The sequence below is a fragment of the Belonocnema kinseyi genome, chromosome 6 (genome assembly GCF_010883055.1).
Source record: "Belonocnema kinseyi isolate 2016_QV_RU_SX_M_011 chromosome 6, B_treatae_v1, whole genome shotgun sequence".
In the NCBI taxonomy this organism is placed as follows: Eukaryota; Metazoa; Arthropoda; class Insecta; order Hymenoptera; family Cynipidae; genus Belonocnema; species Belonocnema kinseyi.
In genome coordinates, this window is record NC_046662.1 from 139613782 (window position 1) to 139634237 (window position 20456).

A 20456-nucleotide genomic window follows, 5' to 3' on the forward strand; every position below is an offset into this window, starting at 1 on the left:
TCTCTGGTGTTTTCCTTTTAATTCTAACTCTCTTATTCTCCTGGTCCCTTTCTACCTCATCTTCCCCAGCCACTCTTTTCCTTTTTTGCTCTTCTTCACTGCTAGTCGCGCTTGCCTTTTTTTGCCATTCGTCCAGACTTCTGTTCCAACCCGCGTTGCCTATCTTGCTAAGGCGCTGTACATTTGAGGGCCTTCCCCGTTGCTTGCCCGTACCTGAATCCGCTACCCTCCCCACCCAGGTCGACTTCTCGGCACTTTCATTTGCAAATTTACAAGCACTATTAATTATTTAAACAACTTCAATTGGAAAATTTAAAGTTTGGCCTTTATCCTGCGAATTAATTTGTTTTCGAAGTCAACTAATAATGTCTATCCAATGAGTTTTTATTCAAATTTGCTTTGTAAATTTACAAGAGCAATTAATTATTGAAACAATTTTAATTGAAAAATTTAAAGTTTGGCCTTTATCAAAAAAATCAATTTGTTTTTGAACTCAACTATAAATGTCTATCCGACGACTTTTTTCTATATTGCTTTGCAAATTTACAAGAAATATTAGTTATTTAAACAATTTTAATTAGAAAATTAAGAGTTTGATGTTTATCCTACGAGTTAATTTGTTTTCGAAATCAACTAGGAATGTCCATTCGATGACTTTTTTCTATGTTTCTTTATAAATTTACGAGAACTATTAATTATTGAAAGAATTTCATATTAAAAATAAGAGTTTGACCTTTCTTCTACGAGTTAATTTGTGTACGGAGTGAACTAAAAATATCTATCGAATGACTCTTTTCTATGTTGCTTTTCAAATTTACAAGAACCATTGATTATTTAAACAATTTTAATTTAAAAATTAAGAGTTTGGCCTTTATACTACGAGTCAATTTGATTTCGAAATCAACTAGGAATGTCTATTCGATGACTCTTTTCAATGTTGCTTAGTAAATTTACAAGAACTATTAATTATTGATACAATTTCAATTGAAAAATTAAGAGTTAGGATTTTTTCTACCCTTAGTCTCTATTTTTTAACGTAATTAACTAAGAATATCTTTTTAATGACTTTTTCTCTGATGCTTTGAAAATGTACAATTATTAATTATTTAAAAAATGTTTATCAATAAATTTATAGTTTGGCTATTTTTGAAGTGAGACGGATAATTTGTTTACGGAATGAACTAAGAATGTCTTTTGATGATGATTTCCAACCATACCTTGTAAATTTATAATAATTATTATTCATTTAACAAATATTCATAAAAATATTAAGAGTAAGGGTATTTTTCAATTAATAAACACAATTTGTTCACGAAGTTAACTAAGAATTTTTTTGAGATGAATCTTTCCTAAGTTATTTGTTAAATTTACAAGAATTATTAATTATAATTAATCATGTTTTTCATAACAATTTCAGAATTTATATATTTAAAAGAGGAAAGGCTCAGTTATTTTACAAATTCAACTATGAAAATCTTTCTGATCAATTATAATAATCAAATTTTGATGATTTATTATTTAAACTACTTTCATGAGCAAATTAAGACTTTGGGCATTTTTTGAAGAAGAGGCTTAATTTGTTTACGGAATCAACAAAGAATGTATTTCCAATCACTTTTTACTATGGCACTTTGCAAATTTACACTAATTATTTATTATTAAAATAAGTTTAATAAAAGAAATTCAGAACTTGACTGTTTTTTAGATTTTGAGCCATTTGAACATTTTAAACAAATTAGTTTTTATAAGAAAATGTATGCACTATATATTTAATAAGAATTAAAAAAGAAATTGAAACTGTATGATGGTAAAAGCTTTCATTTATATTAGTTTCAGTAATTATTTCTTTTTATTAATTTCTTCCAGTAATTTCATAATGGTCTGTATGAATTTTAGTACAATTTGATGACGATGCGGCAACAAACAAAATTATTCGAATTACTCTTAGTTGCCTAAACATTTGGCCAGATGAGATGAAAACTAGGTAAAACCACCTCCCGAGTTTAGCCGGGTTTTCAAAATTCGAGTACACAACCCGATCCTACGTCGTAAATGGTCACCCATCCAAGTGCTAGGGGCGTTTGAAATGGCTTGACATTTGGACTCTTCTCGAGACGAGATTATTTACTAAGTATTTATATGAAAATTTTTACGCGCCAACATTTTAGATGTTTTTTCCAAACTTGCATAAAAATGTAACTTGCAAAAAAATTGCAAGTAAATCAGTGGGCCGCGCATTTTCTTGAACTTAATTTTCAAATAGAATAATTACAAGTAAATTAGTGGGTCGCGCGCATAGCGCGTAAGAGCTTCTAGTTTTAAAAATGAATGAAATGATGTTAATAAATATTCCACTAGACCAATAGTAGTAATTTTAAGTAAAATAAATACGAGAATATACTACTCAAAAGGGAGTTTTTGTTTTAAGAGTAATTTTCCGGTACTCGTGAGGGTGTGTTATTCCAAAAACTCAAAAAAGTGATTTTTCCCCATGCCTTTTACATAAGAAACTTCAACTAAAAGCCGCCACCTGTTAAAATCGAAAAATAAAAAAAATATAAGAATTAGGAAATTTATTTTATACCCTAATGTACAACCTCGTGTACAACAACGAGTTTTAATTTGAGAGAAACGAAACAATATAGATTTCGACGCCTATAGATAGATGAGAATTACCGGCCTAGGTACAGCTATTCCAGTAGCCGAGAGTATTATATCTGGTTAATTAACCATAAACCGAGTCGATCGTACACCATATGGACTGCGGTCAAAGAATGATACTTAAACTTGGCCATCATGTATTAGACGTCTAATTATCCTAGGAGGAGAAAGTAGATAATTGAGTCTTTTGGAAAGGCACTCCGTCTTCACCCACATTAAACGTATCAGTAATGCAATTATAAATTCTGATCATACACTGTTAGAAATGTGCGGAAAATTCCGACAAATTTAAGATGCTAAAGTAATTGAATTTTACGAAATTAGGTTGTTGAAAATGAAATTCCGTAACTTTTATAGTAAATTTACTAAATTTTTATTTAACTTCAGGAGCTGTTTCTGAAAATTACGTATATTTTCCTAAAATTCCTAAATGGTAACAAAAATATAAGTTATCGTGACGTAAAGAAATGCGCAATTGCAACTCCACTCCTCACTTCTCGAGCGCGTGCGGTAGGCAGGCGAAGCATGAAGGTTGAAACATCATATTCTTGGTTTAAAAATTGAAGTATAGTTTTCGTGGAACATTTACTTCTTGTTGTAATCTTATATTTTAATGTTAAAATGTCAAAATAAAGTCTTTTTTGGATAAAAGTTTCATTTTTTTTTAATTCGTGTTTTTGATTTAAAAATTCATCCGCTTTAGTAAAAATTTGATCTTTCTTGGATAAAAATTCTACTGTTTGCTTGAAAGTTAATTTTTTCTCTGTTTGAGGATACAACTTTTTTTGTTGAAATTTTGGTTGAGCCACTTTCTAAGAAATCATTTTTTTATGCAGTATTCGTATTTTAGTTGAAAATTAATTTCTTTGATTGAGGGTTTAGCTATTTTGCTACAAATTAATTTTTTTGATGAAAAATCACATTTTCTGTTTGAAAATTCAATTTTTTGCGAAAAAAATTATACACGCATATTATTGATAATAAATAAAATAACATTTTGTATCAATTTTGTGAGTAAAGTTCTCTAAACATGTAAGATATACACTGTTAGAAAAAAAGTCGGTGAGTCGGAAATCGTCGGTAAGTCGGCTCTGTTACATGTTGCGTAGGCCAGCCTCTTGTAGAGCCGAAAATGTACGAGCAAGAACCTGAGCCCCCCGACCTCACGATTCGTTTTCGGTGGTTATCTGGATATTAAGAGTTTTTAAGTAAACTGAATTTTGCACGGTGTCAAGAAAATGAGAGTTCATGCAATTTTTGTATGTTATATCATTATAGAATAATATAAGGAACTTAATTCTTATTCAACCTTCTTGCACAATTTGTTGCACAATTTTTTTTAAGTTTATGTTGGTTTACAAAATGTGCTTTCAAATTTGCGTAAGTTTAACAGATATTGAGGAATTTTGAAACGATTTGAAAATAAATAAAATTTGTGAAGATTTTTTTTAATTTTGTGAGGTTTCACGGAAATGAAAAAATTCTTTTAGACTTCTACGAATAATTAATATAATTTTTTAGGTTCAAAAATTAATTTGAAGGGATTATTTAAAAAGATTTCAATACATTTTAAACGATGTCAAAAATTGTCAATGAAGAATCTGGAAGGTTTTAAGGCAACCTTTTTAATTATTCCAAATTTTAAAAAAATCAGGAAAAATTTGAATAATTGTTAATGATTAGATGACTTAGAAGGTCTGAAAAGGTTAGAAACAGAACTTTTCGAAAATGTACTTTAAGAGAAAATTTAAAAAAGTTTTTAAGCTTATAAAAGGATTTAAAAAATTTTTAAAGATGAGTGTGGACGTTTTTAAAGCAAAAGTTCAATTTGGTAAAATTAACAAATAAAATCGAGTAAATTCAAAAAATATTTAGAAGAAAGGAAGAGATTCAAATCGAATTTTAAACTCAATTTCTGTTAGAAATTGACGTTTTTAAATATTTAAAAAATCCACTTTAGGACGTTTAAAGGAATTCCGAACGATTTAAAGCAGATAAAACTATTTTTCCTTAAATTCATTAGAAAAATTTAGGAGATTATAAGTCAATTAGAGATTATAAGTCCATAAGGTTAAAGCCAAATCTGTACAACCGTTTATTAATATTTTTGGATTTTTTTGTATAATTTGAAAGGCGATTTTACATAGTATTTTACTAACTAATGGATATATTTTTATAATTTTATTTCTAAAATCTATTCCCTAAGCAACATTTGGGAATATGGATAAAATTATGATTATTTTTTATTTTTAAAATTAATATATACAGAGTACAGTTTTTATATAATATTTCATGGCGGTTTTTTATACCATGTTTGACTCTGGGGCAGAATCAAGGGAAAATATTCTAAACGCATGTTCCTTAGTTATTAAGATACTATACAAAAAGGTACTTTTAGAATGGTTTTCTCCTTTTGAAATCACGAGATATTTCTTCATAAAATAAAATTGGTTAAATTCATTTGATAAATTCTCGGAAATGTTTGTAAGTTTTTAAATATTTCTAATATATTGAACGCGACTTAAACTTCCCAAAATATTTTTAACTGACTAAAATTTTTCTTAAAATGAAACCTTTCGGAATTTCTTTCAAGTTTCTAAAGTTTATTTTCGAAATCTTTAAAAATCTAAATTTCTAACAGAATCCAAGTTTAAAATTCGATTTGAATCTCTTCCATTATTCTAAATATTTCTTTAAATTACTCGTTTTTTTTTGTTTTTAATTTATTAATCTTACCAAATTGAAATAGTTTGCTTTGAAATCTTCAACACTCTTCTTTTAAATTTGATGAAATTCTTTGATATTTTTAGAAACCTTTTTAACTTTCCTATAAATGACATTTTTTTCAATTAAAAATCATTACAAATTTTAAAACAAATAATAGGGAAATCATTATATTTTTCTAATCTTGTCAGACCTTCTAATCTTAAAAAATGATTCAAATTATTACTGATTTTCTTTTAATTCTGAAAATTGAACAAAAAAAGCTTTGTAAATTTTTCAGATTCTTTTTAAAATGTTTTAAAATGATCTCTTTAAATTAATTTTTCGAAATAAAAAATTATTTTAATTATTCCTAGGAACCTAAAAATTTTTTTTCATTTTTGTGAAACCTTAAAAAGTTCAATCGTATTCAATCAGACGAACAATTTATCTTTATTACTTTTTTCTATAAAACCAAAATTTACCAGTGTTATAGCATTTAAAAAATTTCAAAAAGCACTTGAAAATCAAGCTTTTTAGCCAAATAACGCACGATATAGAAAAAAATCAAGAAAAGAACAATATTTCTTTTTTAATGCCCTGCGAGACTGTTTTACCAACTTTTTGAATTTTTTTGAAAAATCGAAAACCAAAATTTTGACAGCATCAAAAAATAATGGAAAATTATATTTTGCAATTAAACTGTGCAAAATAGGTTAAAATATGGCTAGACAAAAGTTCTGCATTTTAAAAGGATCTGCAAATTTGATTTAAATTACTTTTTGCTAGCATGCTTATTTTGTGTTTTTATTGTGAAAAACGATATTAACAATAAAAGAATCAGCCCGCTGCGTGGGCACATTTTCATCACAACTTATTAGACCGGGAGCCAGAAACCGTTTAGTACGCGACAATAGGTCCCCGGAATTTTTGTATGGATATTGTGCTGAATGGTCTCCTGAATCCAACGATATGAGGTGCTTTCGCGAACTGACGGCCGTTCTTGCAGAAATTATGCTATATCTTGAAAAATTATCGACATATTCGTACATTATTTCTTGAAACTGTTAGGTCTTATTGAAATAAAACATTTTTGTAATGTGCAATTTTTTGGCTGCCTCATAGTTTTTGCAAAAAACGCAAAAAAAGTATAATATAATAATTGATTTTTATGCATTTTTTATGGGTCCTTTGAAGACTTGTCTGCAGAATTAATTTGATTGTGTTAAGACGCATGAAATTTCTTTGGCACATTTTCGCATCTGATTGATAGTTTATATAAAAAAAAGCCGCAAACAAGATTTGCAACAACGTTTCTTTAAACCCGATTGTAGCCGACATTTATTAAAATTTGTACACTTTGTTGTCTCATTCTGCTAAAGAAACCATAGGGGGAAAAAGTTTGTCTAAGACTTCTTTCCGTATCTCGAATAGTTTATATAAAAATAAAAAATAAAGTTAAAGAAAAACATCGTGAAATATCAACAGGAGGAGTAAATATTAACCGATTTTTGTCAATCTTTTTTTGATTTTCTCGAAATAATATAACGAGGCTAATTCAGCCTATTGAAATTAGATTAATTAATATTGTACAAAAGTTCGATTTTCTCCGCTGGCTCCAATTTCAAACAATGGGAAGGGCGGGCCAGGCAAGAAAGCGTCCACTCGAGTGGCACTAATCAGCCGGCCCTGGGAAGCCGAACTAAGAAAGCAAAAGGTCAAAATATCTTACCATTGTTACAAGAGTGTCGATTGAGAAAAATCAAAAGTGTGTACAATATTAATTAATCTAATTTCAATAGGCTGAATTATCCTCGTTACATTATTTCGAGAAAGTCAAAAAAAGATTGAAAAAATCGGTTAATATTTGCTTCCCCTGTTGATATTTGACGATATATTTTCCTTTAACTTAATTTTTTTATTTTTAAATAAACTATTCGAGATACGGAAAAAAGTCTTAGACAAACTTTTTTCCTCTATGGTTTCTTTAGCAGAATGAGAAAACAAAATGTGAAATTTTTAATAAATAACGACTACAATCGGTTTCAAAGAAACCTTGTTGCAAATCTTGTTTGCGGTTTTTTATATAAACTATCAAACAGATGCAAAAATGTGCCAAAGAAATTTCATGTATCTTAACACAATCAAACTAATTCTAAAGAAGAATCTTCAAAAGACCCATAAACAATGCATAAAAATCGATTATTATATTATACTTTTTTTGCGTTTTTTGCAAAAGCTATGAGGAAAAACAAAAATTTACACAAAACAAAAATGTTTTATTTCAATAATACCTAACAGTTTCGAAAAAAAATTTCTTAATATGTCGATAATTTTAGAAGATATAGCATAAGTTATGTAAAAATGTTTAATTAACAATATCTCGAGAACGACCGTCAGTTCGCGAAAGCACCTCATACTGTTGGATTCAGGAGACCATTCTGCACAATATCCATTTAAAAAATTCCGGGGACCTTTTAGGTCATACCACCTCTTCTATGCGGGACTATGTTTTTACATTCACATCAGAGAAGGTATTAGATTTGTGTAAAATTTGACCCCCCCCCCCCAGTTTTTGTCAAATGTCTAGGTTTTGAGACCCCCTGAATCCGAAAAACAGGTTTTTACGAATGTGTTTGTCTGTATGTCTGTCTGTGAACACGATAACTTTTGAAAAAAGTAATCTATTATATTTCCCTGTGGTACACTCGTTTAGTGTCCTAAACTAAATGTCAAGTTCGTTAGCTAGTCATTTTGGATGAAAATTAAAAAAGTGGGCACATTTTGAATATTTTTGAGAACACTTTTTTAAAAATTCCAAAATTCTCTGTACGGTTGTTCATAGTATTCAAAGTTTTAACAATTTATCTTAATAACTTTTTTCGAAAAATCAAAAATTACTAGCGTTATAGCATTTTCAAAATCCAAATAAACAAACTAAAATGAACAATTTAGGCCAAACAACGCATGATACGAAAAAAAGTCAGGAGAAGAAAAACTCTGCTTTTTGAAAGCCCTACAGGACTATGATAACAACTTTTTTAATTTGGTCGAAAAGTTGAACATTCTAAATTTGATCGTACCAAAAATAATGAAAAATTCCATTTTTGGTCAAACTATGCAAGATACGAAAAAAATGAAAAAGCTCAAATTGCGCGCCCTGGAAAGAACTACAAATTTATAATGAATCACTTTTCGATATAAGCTACGAAAAAAATGAGATGAAAATTGTTCATCCAAAAGAGAAGTATAATGTTTGATAGGACACGTAGTTTTTGTTTTAGTCGTAAAAAATAACATTCAAAATAATAATATTAAATTTGTTTGAAAAAACGACACAAAGTATGAACCTAAATTACCAGAGAAAAGTTGTTCGCCTAAAAAGATCTATAAATTTATTATTAATCATTTTTCGATAAGACGAGTAGATTTTTTTTTGATTGTAAAACATAAGATAAAAAATGCAAAAATTAACTTTTTGTAAAAAGCACAGAAAATACGAATAAGGACATAGGCTCCTATATAGGACCCTATATAGGTGCCTGTATGAGACCCTATGCAGATGCGCAGTAGTTTTTATTTAATCGTAAAAAACAACATTAAAATAAAAAATTATAAAAACAAGGTAATAAGAATTAGCATGATTACATTTTTATGCATATTATGAATTGTAATGATATACATTTATTGAAATTATACATGTTTCAGAGCAGGTAAGAATACAATTTAAAGCAAAATAAAAAACAAATACGAAAATAATCATGATAAATACAATTTGCTTTTTATTTTGCAATTTTTTAATAAGTAATCCCAGGCAGAGTTACATAAAAAATTTATTATAATTGTTATAAAAGTGTTGTGTACAATGTAGAAAAGTTGACATGTTGGATAAAATCGAGTGCGAAACACGAGATACGTGATGAGAATGTGTTCGTTAAAGCCAAAAGAGCTTTAACAAAAGAGAGTTCAAAATCACAAAATTATAGTTGTCGGTTCATTCACCTTGAACCTGACGCGATAAAGGTCAGCGGACACCAGGTTCGTAATCAGCGACCCCAAAAACCTATAACATATTTAAAAAAAAAAATTTTTTACCGGTTTTTCTCGATTTGACCTTCAAATGACCTTCAAATGACCTAGAACCTGAAGCGATAAAGTTCAACGGATGCCAGATTCGTAATTAGCGACTCCAAAAACCTATAACGTATTTTTTGGATTTTTTTACCGTTTTCTCTCGATTTGACCTTCCAATGACATTGAACCTGACGCGATAAAAGTCAAAGGACGCCAGATTTGTATTCGGCAACCCCGAAAACCATAGTAAACCCGAGCTAACCTCAGAATACACGTTTAAGAGTGCCAAATCTCTCGAAAATACAGTTGGTGGGTAGTGGTGTTTCCTATATTTGTAGGGGTGGCTGGGGGGTGAAGGGTAGTCCGTTTAGCGTGAAATCGACTCGGGATACTTATAAGATACTACCATGATTTTTTCAGATTTTTTGGTCCAAAAATAAATTAGGCCAAAAACCGGCCTTACCGACCCTCCCCCTTTAAGGAGCAGCTAGATCGTCGTTCATTAAGCCGGGAGAGCTCGGATTCCGGCTCGTGCATTTTCGGTTTTACACAAGGCTGATCTTCGCAACATTTAACAGAGCCGACTCACCGACACGCCAAAAGCGAAACACCCGTAACTACCCGCAGACCGGCAAACACAAAATATAACAAACAATGCAACACTGAGATGGGAAGATGTAACCTTGGTCGACTCGCACAAGCCTACAAAAGTTAACTGCGCATACGCATTGAAAGCAACTTATCGGTGTTAGTTTTCGCACCGTATAGTGTCGATTGTATGTTTATACCACTCTAACCTCAAAATCTCAACTTTGACAAGATTTTTTCGCCTTTCGTGGTCACCAGTGTAAGTACGATAACATGGTATCCTAACCTGTAAGTAATCGTTCGCGCGCTAGTCAACAACTGTTTTCTCATTATAGTGCAAAAAAACTAAACAAGGAGGTAGGCCAAAGCACAATTCTTGGGCAATGTATTTTTCTAACTGTTTTTAAAACATTTTTGCAAATCTGTGAAATACAGTCCCGCCCAAGTAAATTACGTCTCCATCTTTGATATGTATTATACATAGTATTCTACAATTTTCTATGTATATTACGTCGTTTATGTATTATATGTAGAAAACTTTGAGTGACATGTTACAACCCATCTCTGGAGACGCGTGCGACGTGACGTACATGGCAGAATTCAGTACCGCAGATAAGTTTTGAAGTAGGTGCTTTAGAGCGACTAATTTGAAATGCAATATTTTAATTTTTATACTGTAAAATGCAACTCGAACCGAAGATAAATGTTTGCTGATATCTTGAGCTTAAAAAATTATATCTTTTGACGACAGGAATATGATTTGATCAATATTGCAACAATTTCAAAACATGAATAGTTAATATATTATTACATTTTACTTTACAATAATAAAGGAAATGTATGGGCGCCATAACTTTAAATAGGTGAGTTGCAAGATCTTGATTTCAAATAATTTTGACAATTTCTTTGTAAAGTGTAAGCAAATATAGAAAAAAGTTGAAATCATTGCCCTTCAATATTTGTGAAAGTTCATACATTGAATGTGAGTTTATTTCAATACAGTAATATAGTGTGGAGAGTGCAATTTCCTATTTTATTTCTTATCATAGGAAAATAAAATAGTTCAATAAAAAATGCCTCAAAATTCTCTGATCACGACCCTGATACGTGGGATGATTGTTGTTGCGGCTGAGGGGTCGATGCGTCTTCCAGGCTATGAAATGGAAAAAGGTTTACCTGAATCGAAAGCGATAAACATAAAAAGGAAAGTTTGGTTTTGGGCAAGCAGGTGAAAGAAAAGGATAGGTCAGTCCTTCATGACGACGAATCGAGTCAGGTGGCACTAAAGACTTTGGACGAGGATTAATATTTTGCTATTATTATAAAAGAAAAATGAAAGCTGCTGATTATTGTAAGTCGATCAAGGAAGACAAAAGGATGGACGTGGGTTTTAGGACATTTATCGATTTTGTTGTCCATGAAAATTTAAGTTTTTACTGCTGCGAATGTTCTTTAAACTTTATTGTATGGGGAATTGTTCTGTTTTCCTTTATTTATATTTTGGTTTTTGTTCAATATTATGATTTTTTGATCTGATTGTTTGTCACGAGGTTATTCTGAGAAAAGGAAAAGCTAAGTGGTTCAACTAAAGTAGAATAACATTTAAGCAATTGCCCGCCATTATTGGCGTCCCTCTGGTGTTGTTGGAGGGAGCTCGGCGGATGACATATACCTCCTCTGGTCCTAAATAATTAGAATTGTGAAAAAAGTTTTTTTTTTAAATACTATTTTGGAGGAATACCGACCACGCTGTAAAACCCTGCAAGCAGTTTTCAAGGCTGTCAATGGGCTAAATATGTATGAGGTTTATATTTATGAAAGTGGAACAAAACAACGAAAATCGCTCACGAACATTATGCACAAATAATGCAAAAACTAATGTTTGCACTTGAACTGCAAATAAAAAAATTTGGTCTGACATATGTATCAGCTGTGTCAAAGCAGCACTATAGCAGTGAAAAGACAACTGCGAACTTCCACGAGTCTGTGGGTAATACAGATTGCATGATTACCGACAGAAGATGTTAGAAGTCAAAACTCTGATGTAAAGCCTAAATGCGCCACAATGATCCTTTAATATTTATTAACATTTCCCGAAAAAATTTTCGCGTTATTTAAACTTTTATTTTTCAATGTGGATGAAAAAATATTGATTCTAGGGCTGACTTGATCAGCTGTTATACTCGTTACACGGCCGTGAAAAAAAAGTTTAATTAAAAATTATTTGAAAGTTTCAATGAAAATAATTCATTATTGTTTTTATGTTGTAAAATGATTGATTAATCTTTAGCTGATTAATAAATCAAAGATTTAGAAAGGAAAGTGCAGATTTAAATAATATAAAGTAAAAATTATTCAAATTAGTAAATGAATGAATTATTATTGGTTGATTAATTTGGCTCACAATATTAAATTATATAAGCATTGAAGTTTAACGTTGTTTAATTAATTAACATAAATTGATTATTTACTTTAGGATGATGTAATTGAATATTAGATGTGTTTTGTATAATAAATTTTTATTTAAAATACCCCTATTTCAATTTAATAATTTAACTAATATTTCCGATGTTGTGAAATAATGATCTGAATTCAATCATCAAAATTGTATGTGAATATGTTTCAAGTTTTTTATCTAATTAGCTTAAAAGATTATTAATACTTAAAATTTCCAGAAAAACATAGGGCAACATTATTTTAATGTTTTAATGGAAATAATTGTTTATTGCTTTTTATGTTGTGAACTGATTGATTACAATTGACGGAATAACTTTTTTCAACAAATGTAATTTCACAAGGATTGAATCCTCAAGTTTTTTATGCATGCACATACAAGCAACTTACAAATCAGGAATGAGCATATGGCGAAACAAACAGAGAATGAGGAAGTGCTAAAAGGGAATGAAAAGAGCATGCTACGTAAGAATGAAATATTGAAAAAGAAACTGAGTGAGATTGAAATAAGATTTGAAGGGAAAGAACGGGTGAAGAGGAAAAATAACTTAGTAGTTAAGGGATTAAAAGTAGAGGGTGATACAGGCAAAGTGGAAATAAAAAATCTTATAAGAGACATTGGAGTTTAGGTAAGTGTAAAAGAAGTCAAAAGAGAATTAGAGGGACAAATGAAGCAAAAGAAGAAATGTTTCTAGTAAAAGTGGGGAGTGAGGAGAAGAAGAACAAAATTAAAAAGGGAAACAAATTATTGAGAGGAAGAAGGGAAAGAATTGAAGATTTGAAATGGAGAAGAGGAAAACGAGATGGCAAATAGAGCAGAGGGATTGGGTAGAAAGGAAAAAGGGACACATTACCGCTTTACAGCACCGTTGTTGCCTCTACTTCAGAAGCATATAGATACAATTTCAAACTTTGCAACCACCCAAAACTCTGAAAATTACAAGCACTCGTGCTAAGCCACCTATCGCCAAGAAAATTCCAGGCCAACAAATTAAAAATACACGAATTAGCTACATACCTCCATGCGAATAAAATCACCATTTGCTTGCTCTGTGAAAAGTTACTTCGTGAATCCGTAAACATCGATCTAGTTCGTGGCTACAAATTATACCAAAATAACACTAATAGAGGTATCGCGATTCTAATCCAAGAAAACATTGACCACCACGAACTAACAATTCCTTGAAGCTACAGCTATACAAATAAAAATTCACGGGAAACCATATGCCATCGTCTCGCTATACAATCAGACTACCTCTCGCAAATTTACAAAAAAATGACTAGAGAAAAATATTTAAACGAGCACCCTCGATAATCGCTGCAGGGGACCTGAATGCTTAACACTTAGCTTGGAATAGCAGATCAACTAACAAAATTGGAAAACAATTATTTGAATTCATTCACAACAAATATCTTTCTATCTCTGCACCAGACTCGTATACGTTTTCCCTCACATAAACCTGACCTTATTGACTTCGCAATTACCAAAAATAATTTCTACAATCACGACACTCTCAACATGGATGCATTAGACTCTGACCATGGACCAGTTTTCTTGAGCCTTTACACTAATTGTGAAAAGACCCCGACCACATCTCGCTACAACTTTGCAAAAGCAAACTGGCAAGCATTCAATTCCACTCTAGAAACTCAAGTTAAATTTGAACCCACGCTAATAAACTCTACTCACATCGACAAAGCTTCCGACTTCCTCAAAATCCCAAGCACGGATAATTTCAAGAAAACCACTGGAACTGTTTTCCCTGATGTATAAAAAGCTTTTAATAGTGTCTGGCATGTAGGACAGAAAATTCTCAATCACAATAGGCCAGATCCCTTCAAAAGAGCAGCTAATCCGAACGGGCGTGCCCCAAGGCAGCATTTTAGGTGCTGCATTATTTATTATATACGTAAACGACATCCCTGAGATCCCCGAAAATTCAATTGGTTTATATGCAGACGACATCGCGCTTTTGACTTCTTCCTGGTTAGTTTCAATTTTTTTTACTACTTAACAAAGCTCTCGAAGTCATTGAGGCGCGGGCTAAACTCTTGAGAATAAAAATAAACGTAACAAAGTCAGAATCCATTCTTTTTTCAGTCAGAAGACCAGCTAAAATAGATCTACCCAAAATGTTTAACAAAACTGTAGATCCGACCACTCATAACTTATGCAAGTACAATATGGGGAGGCGCGTCAAAAAGTAATATTAATCACATTCAGATCATTCAAAATAAATTTCTCAGGCGTATCACAAAAACCCTTGGATATACTAAGAACTCTGTCCTTCACAGAGAATTTCAATTACCACACATCTCAGAGTATATTAAAGAAACCGCCACTAAATTTGATTAATCTACATCATTATCACCGTTTGAATTTATTTCCTTTCTGTCACTCAGAGAAATAATTGGATAGGCGGACCGGTAAGTTGGTTGTGCCAGCCAACTGAGTAGGTGCGACGAAGCGGCGGGATGGCTGCCTCATCCAACTGCCTGGGTTATAATAACTGCTCAAAGCTTTACCGTGCCACTGTGTTCTTTTACTCACCTATTTCAGAAAGATAGTACATCCAACCCTGTTTGCAGCCTGTACTATGTACCTGGCAGTAATAACCTGCTAGATAGCTAAGGCATATAGTGCAATTGGATGTACAGACTATATATTATTGCGTGGTTGCAGATAAAAGGTTTTTTAAAAAAGTAGGCTATTTTTTAAGAAAAATAAGTCCCTATAAAATTGTACTTTTACAGTAAAATATGATAATAGAATAAACCACAAAAAATCGCATGTAAATTTTTATATTTGTATAATTGCTTGCTCCAGTTTGTAAAATTGTTTAAATTTTAACAAGAAATTGCAATTTTTTGTATAAATGTATAAATTTCCATAATTGTCTATGTAATTTGTATACTATTACCTATAATTTATTCGAAAAATTACAGTTTTTTGCTAGAGCGCAAATATTGTTACAAAAAATTGAACAATCACAAATTTCAATGCTCACATGTTGATTTTTTTCAATTTATTGTGTTTTATTGTAAAAACACATGTTTATGTGGGCATGGTAAATTTATTATAAAAATCGTTGCGACAATCAGAAATCATTTTTAAAAAAGCACTAAATCTAATAACTTGTTAAGAATGATACTATCATTCTATATCCAATTGTACTAAGCCCACTGTCTGCTATAATAAAATACTTTCCTGCTAACATTTGAATCGCGAATTACTTAGGTATAGATAGAACGCAAAATAATCCACAAAAATAATAATAATGATAAACATAAATTAATTTAAATGTAAAAATACCACTAGTTGCACAAATTTATCACAATCCTTACCACAAAACGGACAGTGTGTCTCTGAGTCCATTGACTTCAGCTAACAGCGAGCTCATAACCTGCGAGTTCATAAAAATATTTAATAATGGTCCAAAATAAAAAATACATTTTTAATGCAAAGAGAAAATAAAATCTTACATTCACATGTAACAGAAACCCGCTCTGAGTGTCCACAGTAGACGCTTTCCACCTTCCAACATTTATTGGGCGAAATAATGCAGGGATTAGACTTATCGTCCTAACGGTGTCATCTGAAACAATAAAAAATACCGTCGAAGAATTTTAAATATTTTTGCTACTCTTTCTAGAGCTCCTTCTGCAAGGTGAGTGTACTACATGTAGATCGGATTTTGTGTTAAAATCAGCAAACTGAAAATTCCAGACCTGATTAGTATTATTTAATAAAAATTGCGGAAAAGCTTTCCTCTAAAAAAAACGATTTCGTTTTTTTGAATGATAACAAAAAACTACTGGAGGAAATTATCTACACGCCTATTTTTTTTACTTTTTTTAAAGTGCCTGAATATTTCTAATATGAACATAAACATGTCTTCTTTTCAAACCTCAAAAGTGAATATATATTCGCGTCTTAAAAGCCCAATTTGAAGACAAATGTTAAGGACATATATAATGATATTGTAAAGAACGTCAAACTTCGATATTTTTGAAAACTTGGAATAACTTTGGAAGTGCTTAACACTTTCTTTACTTATTTCAAAGGTGAGTCACTAAGGTGTATTATTCTAAACTCTAAAGGCATTTTTAGCATTTTTTCCCTGCATTCTGCTGTAGGGGAAAACTTAGTACAAAAAGTAACATAATTTATAAAATCAGTAAATACTTACAAAATTTTTTAAAAATCATTATTTACCTTACTTCAATAAAACTTTAATTATATTTGTAGAAATATTATTGTTTTAATTTTTCTTTTTATTTTGATCAGTATAATCAGTTTTTAAAATTTTGCCACTTTTTTGCACTTCGTACGATCCTAGGGTAGAATCTAAGTGAACTATTCTAAAATTATCTTACCAATTTTGGAAAACACTGTGGAGTCTTACTTTTAAAATGAGTCAAAGAACTTTTAAGAATGTTTATTATTTCCAGAGTTTTTAGGGTACCTTTTCACGAAGATCTGTTTTGGGTTAATTGTTGAATTAATTTGACACATCGAGTTCGTATCTAGGTTCTTAACCAATTAACGTTGCCATAAACCAACAAAGTAGCTAGAAATAAATCCTATGAAAAATATTAATTCCACGATGAGTTAAAAACAGGCCTCTGTCAAAATGTACCCTTAAATTTTTTTGAAAACTAGAGATATCACTGTGAAAAAAAGAATGAAAAAAAGTGCTTCTACATAATTAATATCAAACCTTCACGCTTAGAGAATACATGAGTTCCTGTAATCCAGCTAAAAGTTTTTTTTGTGCCCTAACTACGGCACAACATTTTCGAAAAAACTTTAAGATCCGCTCAGCATTTGGATTAAAGTGAAATATGGCTGAATTTATAAATTCGCTTGGATACATTCCTGTAAGCATCGAGAAAACATAACTTCAATGTTACGTCAATATAACGCAACGCGAAATTTAATAAGCTTTTTATATTTTAATTTTTGATGAATTTGTAATAAAAATGTAATTATTTGTTAGTTTTAATAACAAAAATTAATATGTCATTTCACTTTTAAGAGAATGAACTAAGAAATTCACCTTTATGTAACCCGAGAAAACATAACTCTAACGTTGCATCAATGTACACACGCATAACACAGGTCTTATATATAAAACTTAAAACCATCAATACGTACCTTTGAATCTTTCCTCGAGACAGGATAGGTGTAGTAAGTCCAAAAACTTAACAGTTGATTTTTCCATAGCTGATAACCTCAAAAAGCACAATATCTACTTTAAAAACTTAACTCGCGTATTTCATATCTAAGACGAAACGCACGAAATGATTGCATTAGCCATCATGAGTCATGCGTCTGTCAACCCAGCGGAACTAAAGAGACCCTGGCGCATGCCATGTCCATTGTGCCACAATGGACCAGGAAGACAAATCTGGGACCATGGGCCAATTATTTGGCTGCGCTAACTTTTCGCTATTTTTTTTTTGCCCAAAGCATTGCAGCAGTGGCCAATTTACACGCAACAATTATAACTAGTCACTGTAGCCAACGGTCTGGGCTGCCCTGGCATTTTGAACAGACGTTGTAACCAACTATTCAGGGTGGCCACAAGATTGAATATTTCAATTTCCCTGACTTTTCCCTGACGTTTAGACGAATTTCCCTGACAGGAAATCATTACAAAAGCGTATAAAGTTTCAATAATGTGTCAAGCAAAATAGTGAAACAAGCAAAATGCTATTTTTTTGTTTCTATTTTTCACAACCACAAAAAGTTTGTTTTTCTCTATTAGTTTTTGAGAAAACAAAATGAATAGGTTCGATTTTTTTGCTATTTTTTGGCTTCATAATGCGCTATGAATTGCTTTTGTAAAATCAAACCTTATTTTAAAAGATAACCCCCCCCCCCCTAATTGCAACATCTTTTACAAAATTATTTTCCAGTCTATGTGTGTATATTCAGAAAATATAATTTACCTTTTTGCGATGCAGCATCTTTTCATGCCTTCAAGCAACTTCCAGCACAACAAATTTTAAACGAGAAAAATCCTTATTTATATAACCAACAATCTAAATTTTCAGAATGATTGAAAATTTTTTGAGAGAAGACTTTTTCTAAAATAATTATTTTAATTAGTGATTAAAACTATTTTTAAAGATAAGTTGAAATAATTTTAAAATCCTAAAAAGCAGTTGTGTGACTGGGGGTGCTGGGCATCTACATTTATGTTGTAAAATACATTATGGCTTTTATATCTATTATAACCAATGAGAACCATTTGCTAAAATCACATTCACAAAAAATGCATCACGTTCTGTACATAATTGGCACATAATTTCATGTCACCAATTTATTATCTCCTTCAGTTACAGGGCCGTCGTGTTTCTGCTAATAAATATTCAAGATTCAAACTTGTGAACATTCGATTTTATTAAGTGAGTTCGGGTTCTTGATTTCTCCAGCGGGTTAACATGGTAAGGAATTATGTTCCAACTACCCCAGAAAACTACCCCTAACGTGTAATATGACTTAGTTTGATGAGAAGGTCTTTGAGAATCTTTTCGACTCTGCTACTAACAAAACTGGGCACCTGGGTTTTCGACACACCCAATGCTCTGAGGTATGAAATTCTAGCATCCCCAAAAAATACCCTTGTCGCGAAATTGGTCTGAATTTGATTAGTGGTAGAATATGTACATTTTTGGAAAACTACCTTAGTGAAACCCATATAAATTCGACCTTATCCAGGTATATCGGTCACATGGTTTTTTTATCTGCTCAATGTTGTAAGAAATCAAGTTTTAGTATCCCCATAACACTACCCTTATCGCAAAATTCGTCTGAATTTGATTAGTGGTAGACGATGTATATTTCTGGACAACTGCATCAGGGAAACCCATACAAGTTCAACGTTATCTAGGTAGATCGTTTACTTGATTTTTTTATCGACTCAATGCTGTAAATGATCAAGTTTTATTAACCCCATCAAACTGCACTTATCATGAAGTTAATCTTAATTTTATTGGTATTATATGACAATTTTGTACAGAAGGGGATGCATTTTTTTCGAATGTGCTTTGGGCAAATGGTTCTCATAGATAAAAGATCAAAGATAGAACACAGATAACAGCCAAAATGTAGTTTACAAGCATACATGTAGATCCTCAGCATCCCTATTCACAAAAGTGCTTTTTAGGATTTTAAAACAATTTCAACTTATATTTTTTTAAAGTTTTAATAACTATTTGAAAAGATTATTTTAGAAAAAGTCTGCTCTAGAACAATTTTCAACCGTTGTGTACATTTAGATTGTTCTTTACATAAAAATGGATTTTACTCGTTAATAATTGTCGTGATAGAAGTTGTTTAGTCTTATGACTTCCGGCGGTCACTTTTCACCTACATCTGTATGTATCTTTTCCAATATGGATTTTCTTAAAATTCCATACAGAGGTATTTATGAATGTTCATAGAAATTCGCGATTTTCTAAAAAATACTACAAAAAAATAAGATTGCGTTTTTTTGTAGATTTGAATCGTTTTTTTAATAAAAAGTTAGTTTTGATACAAAATTATTAGCTTAATAATTATTTATTAACAAATTTCGAAATGAATTTAACATTAATAAATCTTATCTCCAAAAAACTGTGTCAAATTATTCAAAATATTGTGCTAGTTTATCGAATACTTTAGGACAAAATATCTTCCGGATCATGAAGAACCACTCAAAAATTTTTAGAAAATTTACCGAATCTAAGCGGCAAATTAAACATTAGTTTTGGATCAATTCCCTAAATTTAGTGGGAACCACTAAATTCCCCAAATTGTAGGGAATATTCCAAAACTTTCATATAAGTTACCCTAAATTTAGGGAAATTTCCCCAGAAATTGTAGGTACGAGGGTAGTTCAATAAGTCCTTAGAAGGACCAACAGATGGCGCGCGAATCGCTCCAAATCATCTGTTTTCAGTCAGCACCACTCCCGACTAGATATATG

General features: G+C 31.1%; 1 protein-coding gene across 7 annotated transcripts in view; it reads right to left on the minus strand.

The window, feature by feature from the left end:
* Nucleotides 1-20456, minus strand: part of LOC117174095 — a 298870-nt gene that overhangs the window by 218527 nt on the left and 59887 nt on the right. Inside the window, exon 1 of one of the 7 annotated variants that reach the window (XM_033362822.1) lies at nt 15826-15871. The exons of the other annotated variants lie outside the window; for them this stretch is intronic. Coding sequence (XP_033218713.1) covers nt 15826-15856 — 31 coding nt within the window. The 5' untranslated portion in view covers nt 15857-15871. Of the gene's footprint in view, nt 1-15825; nt 15872-20456 lie in introns of those variants that run through there. 7 annotated transcript variants of the gene reach the window in all.